The sequence below is a fragment of the Eschscholzia californica genome, unplaced genomic scaffold (assembly GCF_041429995.1).
Source record: "Eschscholzia californica isolate CP2 unplaced genomic scaffold, dmEscCali1.0.p SCAF_1, whole genome shotgun sequence".
Lineage (NCBI taxonomy): Eukaryota > Viridiplantae > Streptophyta > Magnoliopsida > Ranunculales > Papaveraceae > Eschscholzia > Eschscholzia californica.
Window position 1 is genome coordinate 6378306 of NW_028238198.1, and position 14097 is coordinate 6392402.

Here is a 14097-nt window from a genome sequence, read left to right on the forward strand (position 1 = left end):
GGGTCGAACCAACCACAAAAACTCTTACAATCCTTCACCAACTCCATCATGTCACACATACATAATATCACACCATTTGTAATAAACAACCAAAAGCAATATGACAAGTTGGTACCCACTTTGTATGAGAGTGTGGTCCACAAGGTCATCCATTGTGTTAGAGCCGACCCCATACGCTCCATACCCATATCACATCCGGTAGAGAGGGTCGAACCAACCACAAAACTCTCACAACTCTCCACCAACTGCATCACATCACACACACATAATAGCATCACACCACAACATACATAAATCAAAATCATATTCGTTAGCATATTACGACATGCAAATTTCATATTTATAATGTTTGCAAGTAATGAATCAATGATGATAATAGCCTAAAATTCTCATATCATGTTGAGTTCTAGCACATTTTCATGTATCTAGTGAGAGAGATCTAATTATAAGAGCTATATACTAAATTCATGGAAAATAAAGAGGTTTAGCCCTAAATATCATTGTAATACATGAATCTAGCATGAAAATGTAAATGAATATTGTATGGTTCATCATGTAGGTCATTATAGCAAATATCCTCAAAATCTAACACATAGATGAGATTCAAAGTGACCTAAAAATAAGTTTGTAGGGATATAAATTTACTACTTCTAGTATATATATATATATACTTGTGTCAAGGACCCTAATCTATGTTCAAGTAATACTAAAATATAGGGTTTGTAGTTTCATCTAATTTGTCTAGGTTTATCTATAAAAATGGCTATTCAAGCCCTAGAGAGATAGAAATCTACCTTAGATCCAAAGCAAACCAAGCTCCACACCAAGAACAACAAAGAAAAATCACCAAGCTTGATCCCTTCTTCCTTAGTCTTCACTTGCCCTAGTTTCTCTCACAAGAACCCAAAATCCCTCTCTCTAACACTAATGGCTACAACAAGAAAAGAAAGAGGTGAAGAAGATGAAAACTCAAAAGTGAGTGAAGGGATTAGGGGTTAAAAGGGTTGGAAACTTGAAGCAATAATGGGAGGAAAGGAAATCACTTTCTCACTATAGAAAAGTCCAATACCCCTCATATGCTCAAACTCACGGTTGAAGAAGGCAAATGGGAAGGAAAAGAATGAGGGGGCAAGGTTTTACGAATTAAAAAGCCATGCTGCTGAAGGCACCCCAAAAAAATAATAGATAGGGACACTACAGAAGGGACTGATGTTGAAGACAAAAGGTAGAAGAGGGCTTAAGTAAAGAAGGACAATTAAGGAAAGGATGAAAGTAAGAATATACGGTTGCTGTGGGCACTCACATCACACGCTTAGTTCGCTCGTGTCCCTCTTTTTACTAGTTAGATTAGCTGTTAGTTATAGGGTTAGTTATACTTAACTAACTTTCTCTCTCTAATACCGAACCTCTTAATTCTGTTATTCTCTCTCTCTAAACTCTATATAATAAGAGTTTGTAATTGTAATTCCTTTAGATTGTTGAAGTAATAATATTAAAACTCCACTTTCATAATATCGGAGCCCTAGCAAGTTTTTTTCCGAATCATCGAGTTTAGGAATACTCAAGTGGGACTAAATTCAAGAACAAGATAGCTCCAAATCGATAGAGGTTTCTGCTATTCCTTGTCATTTTTCGAGTTGAATTCTCAAGTTCGTATTGGAAAAGAGTTGGATCTTTTGTACCAAAGAATCAGAGACTCAATCTCTTCACGAAATGGCTACAAATCAAAACCCTAATTCAGGTCAGTCTTCTTATAATGCAAATATTACAAGTTTAATTTCAGCTCGTTTAGATGGTTCAAATTTCTTGGTCTGGAAGGACCAAATTGAGAATGCCCTGATTGGAAATGATCTAATTTCCTATATTGATGGCACAAATGAAGAACCCCCACAGTTAATTGTTCTTGAGGGAAGACATGTTGTAAATCCAGCCTATCTTCAATGGCGGAAAAATGACAGTTTTGTCAAATCTTGTATTGAAGCTACTATTTCTCACTCAATTGCATCAGACATATTGGGTTTGAAGACAACAAGAGAAATTTGGACTTATCTTGAACTAATTTTTCTTCAAGAATTTGAGGCAAAGAAATCTTCCATGAGACATAGGCTTCAAACCATCAAGAAAGGTTCAACATCCCTTTTCGAATACCTAAGTAAGATAAAGAATATTGTTGATTCACTTGTGGCTGTGAATGATCGATTTTCTGACTCTGAACTCTCAAGAATTGCTCTTCAAGGTCTGGGAAAAGAGTATTCACAATTTGTCATTATAATTCAGAATAGAGAAGGATCTTTAAACTTTGTGGAACTCAGGAGTCGATTTACCCACCATGAACATTGGCTCAAAGAACAGGAACCCATTGATGAGCATGAGTCTTACTTTGTCAAGAGGTTTCCAGCTAGGGGTATGTCCCGGCCCTCCCATTTAAGGGTGCAAGATCAATTCCACAAATACAATCTCTTGATTCTGGGTTAAGATTTCCATCAAAAGCACATCCTACTCCTGTCAGAAATAATTTATTTGATTATACCACTATACCTTGTGCTATTTTCGGCTATAAATGGGATCACACAGCTAGACAATGTCGCGAGATTTAAAGATTTTGCAGAGTCATCTTCCTCACAAAGAACCCCACCAAGAAACTTTGCCAATCTCCATTTACAAGAGATTGAAGAGGATGAGGAAGAAGGAGAGGATTTCCTAGAACAACAGGAAGAAAAGGAAGAGCAAGCTCATTTTGGAGCACTAATGTCCACTCCTCAGAATCCCTCTGTACCAGCTGAAGAGATTCACTTAACTAGTTACAGTGACAAAGATGGGAAGTGGATAGCTGACACAGGAGCTACAAGTCACATGACACATACCAAAAGTATTCTTAATCATAGTTCTCCATATAAAGGTGATAATGGAGTTATGATAGGAAATGGGCATTGTCTGGACATTAGCAATACTGGCAAAGCTACTGTGATTGCTGGAGCGTATGCTTTCGAGCTCAAAAAGGTACTACATGTCCCATCTATTCATAAGAACCTCCTATCTATCTCAAAATTCACTAAGGAAAACTTCTGTAGTGTTGAATTTTTTCCTTAGGGGTTCCTTATTAGAGATCTCTGGTCTAAAGAGGTCCTTGCTGATGGTCCGATGGTAAATAATCTGTATAGTATTGACTTTACTATTAGTGTCTGTGATTGTCCATCTGAGATACCACTAGAGCAAGCCTATAGTGTCAATGCCTCAGCTAGGACATCGCACAATGGAGCAGGCCATCCTTCCAAAGATTTAATCTCAGTTTTGGAAAGAAGTCAACAAATTTCCATTTCTTCCAAAGACAACTATGATGTCTGTACCTCTTGCCAGTTAGGGAAAAGCCAGAGACTTCCTTTCTCTTCATCCACAATTTCCTCCTCCACCCCACTTGAGGTTATTCACTGTGACATCTGGGGTCCATCTTTAGTTACTACAATTTCTGGCATTAGGTACTATATTCTATTCATGGATGACTTCAGTAGTTTCTTTTGGATATACCCAATGAAACAAAGATCTGATAGTTTGGGTTGTTTCCAACACTTCCAAAGACACTATGAAAAGCTTCTATCTACTCCTATCAAGAGCTTTCAGAGTTATGGTGCTTTGGAATTGGCCAAGGGAGAGTTTCAAGCCCATCTAAATAAGTGTGGGATACTGTTCAGAAGTTCTCTTTTGAAGCCACATTTCTGCGTCCACAATAACCATATGGTTGAGTCCCCGATCAATCAAACCGAGGTAGGTTTACTTTAAGGAAACCCGTGACATTTACTTTAGGAAACACTGATGTTGACCTGTTTTTCCTAAAGGCGTCTTTTTCTATACTTCCTCACAAAAATTAGCCATGGTAGACCACCTGTAATAAAGCGGTCGCCTTCGGAATTCCCTTCCACACCCACACTAGGTAGGTTTAGTAGTAAACTAATCTTTTTTAACTTCGTGTATTGTATAACCACTAGATTTGCACAATCACCTTTGTGAGAATAGTCCCACGTGGAAGCAGTGTGGTCTAGCAATCAATAATATAATGTCTAGGTATTCTCCACTCATTGTCAATTGGTTTTGAATTGGATGATCACAAGCTTAACGTGGTATCAGTGTTAGGTCCAACATGATAGGCTGAAACAACCTTACATGTGAGGGGGCGTGTGAGAATGTCCCACGTAAGAACAGGACGATCTAGCAACCAATAATATAATGTCCAAGTCCTCTACACTTGTCAATTGGTTTTGAGTTGGATAACCACTATGAGTTGACAATCAAAAGAGAAGCTTTCACATATCCAAGATATCTCTTGGTATCATTTATTACCTATATGAACCGTACACAATATCACTCAATACAAATTACAAAAACTACTTCACTAAAAACTTCAAAGTACTAACATTGAGGCATTTATTCCATATATTTACGTGATGCCTTTCATAATAAACTAGCGGCTCTAGTGGCTTATTCTCAAGAAAATGCAACACTCGGGATGCTCTGTTCATTTCTAAAGAAATTTTCAGGATCAACTTTGCTTTTTACGTGCACTAATCTTTCATAGTTCTTCTTGTAGTACTTACTTCCCCAAACTTTTCCTTCTAAGTAACTGGCAGTACCATTTTTGCTTTGGCCTAGGTCAATATCTCTGTAGTTAATGTATGCTTCTCTTGGAGACTTTGAAGCATAAGGTGTCGTGTATTTATACAATCTTCTAATCCAATTGGTGTGCTTTTTAGCTGCCTCAGCCCCTGGTGTTGTCCAAGAAACTAAATAAATAATCTTAAATAAGTTTCCATCTCTATGTGGGAATGGAACTTCATGTTCTGAAATCTCACTCATCCTCCCCCCATAAGGCATGAATGAAAGAGAACCTTCTTGATTATCTTCTAAAAATCTTTTCCAGATCCCTTCTAACCCAACTTTTGAAATAGGTTTCTTCACATAATCAGATTTGATCATAGCAAAAGTCTTTGGTTGAGTCCTATTGAGTAAATTATCTGTAGGACCATCAATAGGATATCCACCTAACACAGCTGCAGCTTGAACCCAACTCGTTTCGGAACAATCTTTTCTCTCCAAACCCAACTCTGGAAATCTCTCTTTCACCAAAGCTAGGAGCTTATCAGCACCTCCAAGAAAGTAGGAAATGAACGAAGCTTGTACCGTTTTCTTTCCCATTTCAGTTGAGTTTGTGACACTAAGGACAACAATAATTAGGACTTCTTTAGGTAGTTTATGAGCAACTTCTTGCCACCTCTGAATAATTGAAGTTACACCATTTTCTATAGTTTTTGTGGTTATGGCAATAGTCACAGTTGATGGAACAGGAACCAATTTGATCTTCCATGAGAGTATGACACCAAAACTTCCACCAGCACTACCTCCTCTGATAGCCCAAAACAAATCTTCACCCATTGATTTTCTGTCCAGAATTCTGCCATTAACATCGACTATTCGAGCATCAATGACGTTATCAGCTGCTAGACCGTATTTCCTGAACAAAGGACCATACCCACCTCCACCAAAGTACCCACCGATTCCTAACGTGGTGCAAAATGATGCAGGAAAGGCGAGAGTTCGACTTTTTTCTGCAATCCTATAATAAAGTTCACCGACGATTGCTCCAGACTGAACCCACGCAGTACTAGTTTCTACGTCTACATTGATGGACCGAAGTTTTGACAAATCGACAACTATGAAAGGAACATCAGATACATAAGAGAGACCTTCGAAGTCATGACCCCCACTTCGCGTTTTAATCTGAATTCCATGTTTTCGAGCACAAACTACAGCGGTTTGAACATGGGATTCTTGCAATGGTGTGATTATGAGTTTGGGTTTTGGAGTAGTGGGTGATGTAAATTTCAGATTGTAAATGGTAGATTCCAAGATTGATGTATAGTTAGAACTGGTTTGGGTATAAACTGGGATAGGTGATTGAGAATGTCGTGAAAGACAATGTAGAAAGCTTTCATGAAGTGGGCTTGAGGTTCCAAATGAAATCGAGAACCAAATGAAAGAAGATAGAACTGAAACAAGTATCAAATAGATTGAAGTACCCATGCTTTTATGTTATAATTTGGTGGATAAACACATATAGCTAGCCAATCCATTTATAGTCTTTAACTTGATGTTAATTGTTTTATAGATTAGAACTAGATTGTTTGAACTTTGAAGGTTGAATTCTTAGATAGATCATTATCTTTCTTGACAAGTAAACGAGATTTCTCGACAAGTACAACTTTGATTATTTGAAGGGTTCCATTATTGATGAATAATTTAGTATTCAAGAGTTTTAATTGATGGATACAAATTTTTAATAGGACAATGGGCTTAGTTATTCATATTAGTCATTTTCCATTCTAAACCCATAGAGGAAAAGATTTAAAAATACTATTCAAGTCTATGACTTCAAACTCCATGACTTCTACAACATTATATATAAGAGAAAAATAATGGAAAATAGTTATGACTAGTAATGAAATGTATTGAGAACCATATCAAAAAACCAAATACAATATTACATGACTTTATTTATGTAAGAAATCCTTTTTAGAAACTTGTATATAATATATTCTATATATTATTTGTACATGACTTGCTCAGAACCGTGATAGAGAAACTAAAGGACTTTCGAGGAGATTAGTGATTAAGCAAGTGTCAACTTGTTGTATGTATATAGGGTTTTTTGAGCTTACTCCCTCAACACTAATTGGTAATTGAGTTTACCCCCTTCATTAATTAGTAATTGAACTTACCCCCTTGAATTTAGAATTTTTGGCAAAACTACTAAAGACATGTTTGGCATGGGATAATAAAATCATAAATTAAATAATGTACAAACAAAATCAATATTTGCTAATCATACTACCGACCAAATCAATCAATAAAGTACGGTGGAATAACTACGAGGAATCATATTGAAGGATAATTGCTCTCGGTAGTCACATTTATTTCACGTCCGCCAAACACAACCTTCGTGTCTATGTCAAAAATAGTAAATTTAAGGGGTAAGCTCAATTACCTATTATTGAAGGGGGTAAACTCAATTACCAATTAGTGATGAGGGGGTAAGCTCAAAAAACCTATATATATATATATACAACAAAATGTTTTAAAATAAGATCGTGCTAGGTTCGTAGAGTCAAAAAGATTAATCAAAAACAAACTTGATGTTTTAAGTTTGTCTCTGACTTTTTAATTTATGAATTAATCATATTCAAATGAAACCAACACTAAACTCTTATCAGCTTAATTTAAACATTATTTTTCACCTATTTGGTGGAAATAAACAAATAAGGTGACTAAACTTATGGGTAAACCAGACATGGCCCAAGCCAAAGATAGCTAAGCGTCCGAAGATATACGTATCAACCGTCCAAGATATATGAAGATATTATTTGTACTTATCCTATATAGAGTCTTAGGAAAATAAGATACCCAAATCACTCTATAAATAGAAGTGACCTCCATGTATTTTATATGGAGTTGAGTTGCATTGAGTGTTTGAGTCTGTAACCAATCAATCACACGATTGTGGAGATAATATAATGTAGCCATTAATGGCTTTCTCCGTGGATGTAGGTCGTGATCCTCCGACCGAACCACGTAAACAATGTTGTTATTTACTTTATGTTTAAATCTCTCTATCACTCGATCTCAATCTCCCTCTCTCCTTCTCGGCTTCAATCCGAGCTCACATCACCATCTCACTCCGCTTCACCGAGTTCACCTCTATCTCGGCTTCATCCGAGACGAACATTTATCGAGGTTTTACCTCTTCACAAGAACAAGTTACAAAGATATCTCTAGAGTTTCAGTTTATATATCTCACTCGAAACTCTAATCCCACCGCCTCATCGCCTCTCTTTCCAATTCAGAAATATATATGGATACCCATTATATAAAAAAGCCTTGCCTCGCAGACCACGGAGATCAGTGCTACTTCGGCAGACAAGAATGATCCGCCCTGCTTCGGCAGAAAAGGATGATCTATTGTTCCTCTGGTTATGGTTTTGAGTTCACTTTAACTCTGTCTGGTCTTGATTAAGCAAGAGTCTGGGTTGAAGTAGGGAACTTCCTTTCTCTAAGTTATAGAGAGATAAACGATAAGCGAATACCAACTTTATCAGTAATTCTTTCTTTCGGATTAACCGAGATAGACAAAAGATAATGGAGTCGAGGCGAGAATAAATTCTCTTTCCTTAAGACATTTTACACCCCCGTAACAGTACCAAACGTTAGGCTGTATGCCTTCGGGATTCAACGACTATCCTTTCAGAATTTTAAGATGGTACTTCTATATTTTAAAAGCGGACGAACCTTCAAAAATCATATGAGCTCTTGGACTGATGCGATTGGATCCTCTAGACGTTTTAAGATTATAAGTTCACTCAAAACTTCTTTCTTCCTTTTTCTAGAGATACTAGTATTCCAGACACACAGAATATTGAGTAATTATTAGAAGAGAAGAGAAAAAAAGAATGGACTTGAATCTTCTAGACGCTTTTGATTAGAACTTCACTCAAAACTTATTTCTTCCTTTTTCTAGATATACTTGAATTACTTCCCAATGAGTATTCCAGCCACACAGAATACTAATTGATAGAAGAGAATGAATGGCATGAAAAATGAGAAGGGTTTGGGTTGTTTATATAGGAAGTGAATGGATGTATTTGCCTTTTGGGGTTAAGAGACATAACTGTTCGGAATATAGGGACTAATCTGAAGTATAACTGAAAGTTGGAGGAGGCGACAATCTAGACCATTGGATTTGGCTGAATTCCTCGGGTGGAACGTCGGCCATAGATGTTGCTAGACAAATCTCGAAACGTGCCTAACAGGTGAAGAAAGCAACGACTAGATTAGAAGCTTGAACTCGTCCCACTCGGTGCCCGACACAAAGTGAACGTACGCCGTTGGATCTCGCTGATCCAACGCGCGAGGAAATGTCCCAACGGTGTCCCACATAAACAAACACGTGACCGTTAGATCTTGCGTAATCCCGCGGAGTGAACGCCAACCGTTTAGATAAGGATCCGCGTGCTTCGCTCAAACGGCCCCCAAAGTGACTTGTCCAACTTTACGCTTTAGTCTTTGTTTCAACCGATCTTCGTCCAAACATTAAACTTGAATTTCTCATTCATCCGGAATCGGATTTGAGTGATTCTTGGCTCTAACTTGAAGAGCTCAACAAGACGAACACAATGGCGCATTCTGTTTATGGGTTTGACGAGTCAGGTCGAGCCAAAATCGGCTCTGATTCCAACATGATCGGCCCTGCTTCGGCAGCCCAGAAGATAAGCCCCAAAAAATTGAGCACGATTTCGTAGGTCGCAAACCGGATTAGATATCTACCCGTCTTCAAGACACTTTCAGCAATATCACTTATTACCAATATGAACCATACACAATATCACTCAATACAAATTACATACACAACTTGAATATAAACTTTACCACTAACATTAAGGCATCTATTAGATATATAGTTGTGACGCCTTTCATAATAAACTCGCGTCTCTAGTGGCCTCTTCTCAAAAAATACGAACACTCGGAATGCTCTGTTCATTTCTAAAGAAATTGTCAGGGTCAACTTTGCTTTTTACGTGCACTAATCTTTCATAGTTATCATTGTAGTACTTACTTCCCCAAACTTTTCCTTCCAGGTAACTGGCAGTACCATTTTTGCTCTGACCTAGGTCAATATCTCGGTAGTTGACGTATGCTTCTCGTGGAGACATTGAAACATAAGGTGTCGTGTATTTATACAATCTTCTAATCCAATTCGTGTGCTCTTTAGCTGCCTCAGCCCCTGGTGTTGCCCAACCAACTGTATATATGATCTTAAATAAGTTGCCATCTCTATGTGGGAATGGAATTTCATGTTCTGGAATCTCACTCATCCTCCCCCCGTAAGGCATGAAGGTAAGAAGAGCTCCCTCATCATTTTCTAAAACTCTTTTCCAGATCCCTTCTAACCCAACTTTTGAAATAGGTTTCTTCACATAATCAGATTTGATCTTAAGAAAAGTCTTAGGTTGAGTCCTATTAAGTAAATAATCTATAGGAGCTTCAATAGGATATCCACCTAACACAACTGCTGATTGAATCCAACTCATTTCGAAACAATCTTTTCTCTCCAAACCCAACTCAGGAAATCTCTCTTTCATCAGAGTTAAGACCTCTCCGATGCGCCCAAGAAACAAGGAGCTGAATGAAACTTGTATGGTTTTCTTCCCTCTTTCGGCTGCATTCACAACATTAAACTGAACAAGAATTATGATTTCTTTAGGAAGTTTATGAGCAACTTCTTGCCACCTCTGAACAATTTCACCTGCACCTTGTTCTATAGTTTTAGTGGTTCTGAAGACAGTCACAGTAGGTGGAACATGAACCAATTTGATCTTCCATGAAAGAATGACTCCAAAGCTTCCACCAGCACTACCTCCTCTAATAGCCCAAAACAGATTTTCACCCATTGATTTTCTGTCTAAAATTCTGCCATAAGCGTCGACTATTCGAGCGTCAATGATGTTATCAGCTGCCAGACCATATTTCCTAAACAAAGGACCATACCCACCTCCACCAAAGAACCCGCCAATTCCTACTGTGGTGCAAAATGATGCAGGAAAGGCTAGAGTTCGACTTTTTTCTGCAATCTTATAATAAAGTTCACCAACGATTGCACCAGACTGAACCCATGCAGTACTAGCTTCTACATCTACATTGATGGACCGAAGTTTGGACAAATCGACAACTATGAAAGGAATATCAGATACATAAGAGAGACCTTCAAAGTCATGACCCCCGCTTCGAGTTTTAATCTGAATTCCATGTTTTCGAGCACAAATTACAGCGGTTTGAACATGGGATTCTTGCAATGGTGTGATTATGAGTTTAGGTTTTGGAGTAGTGGGTGATGTAAATCTCAGATTGTAAATGGTAGATTCCAAGATTGATGTATAGTTAGAACTGGTTTGGGTGTAAACTGGGATAGCTGATTGAGAATGTTGGGAAAGACATTGTAGAAAGCTTTCATGAAGTGGGCTGGAGGTTCCAAATGAAATTGAAAACCAAAAGAAAGAAGATAGAACTGAAACAAGTATCAAATAGATTGAAGTACCCATGTTTTTTTGTTGTTGTTTGGTGGATATAGACATATAGCTAGCCATTGTATTTATAGTCTTTAACTTGATGTTGATTGTTTTATAGATTAAACTAGATGGTTTTAACTTTAAAGGTTGATTGTTCAATAGATCGTTATCTTTCTTGACAAGTAAATGAAATTACCAAGCAAGTACAACGACTTTGGTTATTTGAAGGTTCGACTATAGATAAATCGTTTTTTCTTCATACGATTCAAGAATTTAAATTGATGGATAAACTATTTTAATAAGACAATGGACTTAGATATTCAAATAAGTGATTTTCCATTCTAAACTCATAGATGAAAGTTTAAAAATATTATTCAACACTATGACTTCAAACTCTTAGACTTCTACAACATTATATAAAAGGAAGTTAAAGAAAAATATTATGAAATGTTGATCAATGTGATATGTGTTAAACCTTTAGAACCATTCCCTACCAAGAAACTTATTCAATTGGATTTGCTCAACTTGATATGTTCCTCGTTAGTTTGGTTATTGCGTTAAGTTAATAATAGTGTTAGAGTCACACCACCAGCTATGTTGACTAAGCTTTAGAAATTTACTAGTTACTATTTATGACTAAGTCAGTAGATAACTTCAATTCTGTTTTTCAGTCATGCATTCCTAGTCTTTAGGAGTTAGTTAGTCAAGAGTTTCATCCTACTTTTATGCTAGTAATTTGTCTATTTAAAGAGCATAACTCTGCAGTTGTAATTCATCTTCTCAATAAGAAAAACTAAGAGTATTTCAGTAGAGAATTTGTTGTCTACCTTTACTTCTATAGTTAACATTTTGTATCAGAGCCAGGTTCAGCAAAATGAGTGATCTTCAAGTTATTGGTGGAATCAAAAAGCAAAATTATCAGAACTACAACACTTGGTCTACATGTATGATGTCTTACATGCAGGGTATTTGTGGGAAGTTGTGAATGGTAGTGAAGCCAAACAACCAGATGCAGAAGACACAAATGGCTCATTAAGGAAGTGGAAGATAAAAGTAGGCAAAGCGATGTTCGCTTTGAAGACAACAATCGAAGATGATGTTCTAAAGCATATCAGAGATGTCCAAACTCCCCAAGAAGCTTGGGATACGCTTACCAAACGGTTTTCAAAGAAGAATGATACTAAGTTGGAGCTACTAGAGAGTGATTTGTTATCAATAACTCAACGAGACATGACAATCGCTCAATACTTCCACAAAGTGAAGTCATTATGTCGAGAAATCTCTCAGTTAGACCCTGAAGCCCCAACTCATGAAACCAGGATGAAAAGAATAATTGTCCATGGTTTGAGATCTGAATATAGGGGTTTCATTGCTGCAGTACAGGGATGGCAAAATAAGCCATCACTTGTTGAATTTGAAAATTTGCTTGCTGGCCAAGAAGTCTTAGCTAAGCAAATGGGAGGAGTTTCGCTGAAGAGTGAAGAGGAAGCACTTTATGTCAATAAAGGCAGCAAGAATCCCAAGCAATATGGTAGTGGTTCCTACCAAAGGAATGATGATAAATCGAAGAATAAGCAAGGCGAATGGAGTAGTCATGTTGCAGGAGGTTCGAAAAATCGAAGTCATGGCCAGAAATTTAACGGGAAATGTTTCAATTGTGGGAAGAAGGGTCACATGGAAAATATTTGTTGGGAGCGGAAAAAATCAGTGGAGAGTAATGCTGTTACGTCACAAACTGAAGAAGAATGGGATATTGAGGCACTAATTATCGCAGAAATAGATGAGCTTGCTCTAACAGCAACAACACTCGAACTAACTGAAGAAGAAGAATGGGATGTTGAGTCACTCTTTGTTGCAGAAATAGATGAGTTTGCTCTAACAACAACAACACTCGAACAAATTGATTATGAAAAAGACTGGATTGTCGATTCAGGCTGCTCAAATCATATGACGGGTGATAAGGACAAACTGCAAAACTTATGTGAATATAAAGGTAATTGTATCGTGGTGACAACCAACAACTCAAAGTTATCAATAGCTCACATTGGTAATACAATGGTTTCTTTCCAATACAGCGACAATGATGTGCCACTTCAGAATGTTTATCATGTTCCGGGTACGAAAAAAATCTAATTTCAGTAGCACAACTAACATCTTCTGGCCATTTTGTTTTGTTTGGTCTTGAAGATGTGAAGGTGTATCGCAATCTAGAGGGAGAACCACTTATGATGGGAAAAAGCTTGAGTCAATCTATGTTATGTCTGCGGAAACTGCATACGTAGAGCGGACAAGAAGAAACGAGACAGCGGACCTATGGCACATGCGCTTGAGTCATGTTAGCTACTCTAAATTAGATATGATGATGAAGAAGTCTATGTTGAAAGGACTCCCTCAACTTGAAGTAAAAACAGATAGCGTTTGTGAAGGATGCCAATACGGTACAGCACATCAACTTCCTTATGAAGAGTCTAAATTTAGAGCAAAGGAACCATTAGAGTTGATTCACTCAGATGTATTTGGACCTGTCAAACAAGCTTCTATTGGTCGGATGAAATACATGGTGACTTTTATCGATGATTTTTCCAGGTATGTATGGGTTTACTTTCAAAAAGAAAAATCTGAAACCTTTTCAAAATTCAAAGAGTTTAAATGTGCAGCTGAAATAGAAGTTAATAAGAAGATTCGTTGTCTGAGGACTGATAACGGGGGCGAGTATACCTCAGATGAGTTCTCTGATTTCTTACGAGAACAACGAATAAAACATCAGTTCACATGTGCTAACACTCCACAACAGAATGGTGTTGCGAAAAGAAAAAACACACACCTAGGAGAACTGTGTCGAAGTATGCTTCACGCAAAGAATGTCCAAGGCCAATTCTGGGCTGAAGCAATGAAAACTGCTGCATATGTGATTAACAGGCTTCCTCAACAAAGTTTAAATTTTTTATCACCCTTTGAAAAATTGTTGAATATAAAACCTGAAGCCAACTAT

General features: G+C 37.4%; 1 protein-coding gene and 2 pseudogenes across 3 annotated transcripts; 1 reads left to right on the forward strand and 2 right to left on the reverse strand.

The window, feature by feature from the left end:
• Positions 1 to 4272: 4272 nt before the first annotated feature.
• On the reverse strand, positions 4273 to 6091 carry LOC147563629 (tetrahydroberberine oxidase pseudogene; annotated as a pseudogene). Its single transcript, XR_015236602.1, has one exon. The product of XR_015236602.1 is annotated as a tetrahydroberberine oxidase pseudogene (transcript).
• Positions 6092 to 9381: 3290 nt separating this feature from the next.
• On the reverse strand, positions 9382 to 11171 carry LOC147563630 (tetrahydroberberine oxidase pseudogene; annotated as a pseudogene). Its single transcript, XR_015236604.1, has one exon. The product of XR_015236604.1 is annotated as a tetrahydroberberine oxidase pseudogene (transcript).
• Positions 11172 to 12047: 876 nt separating this feature from the next.
• LOC147563631 (uncharacterized) lies at positions 12048 to 13238 on the forward strand. Its single transcript, XM_086654439.1, has one exon. It carries the CDS (start codon positions 12048 to 12050, stop codon positions 13236 to 13238), a length of 1191 nt encoding a protein of 396 aa, XP_086510565.1.
• Positions 13239 to 14097: the final 859 nt, after the last annotated feature.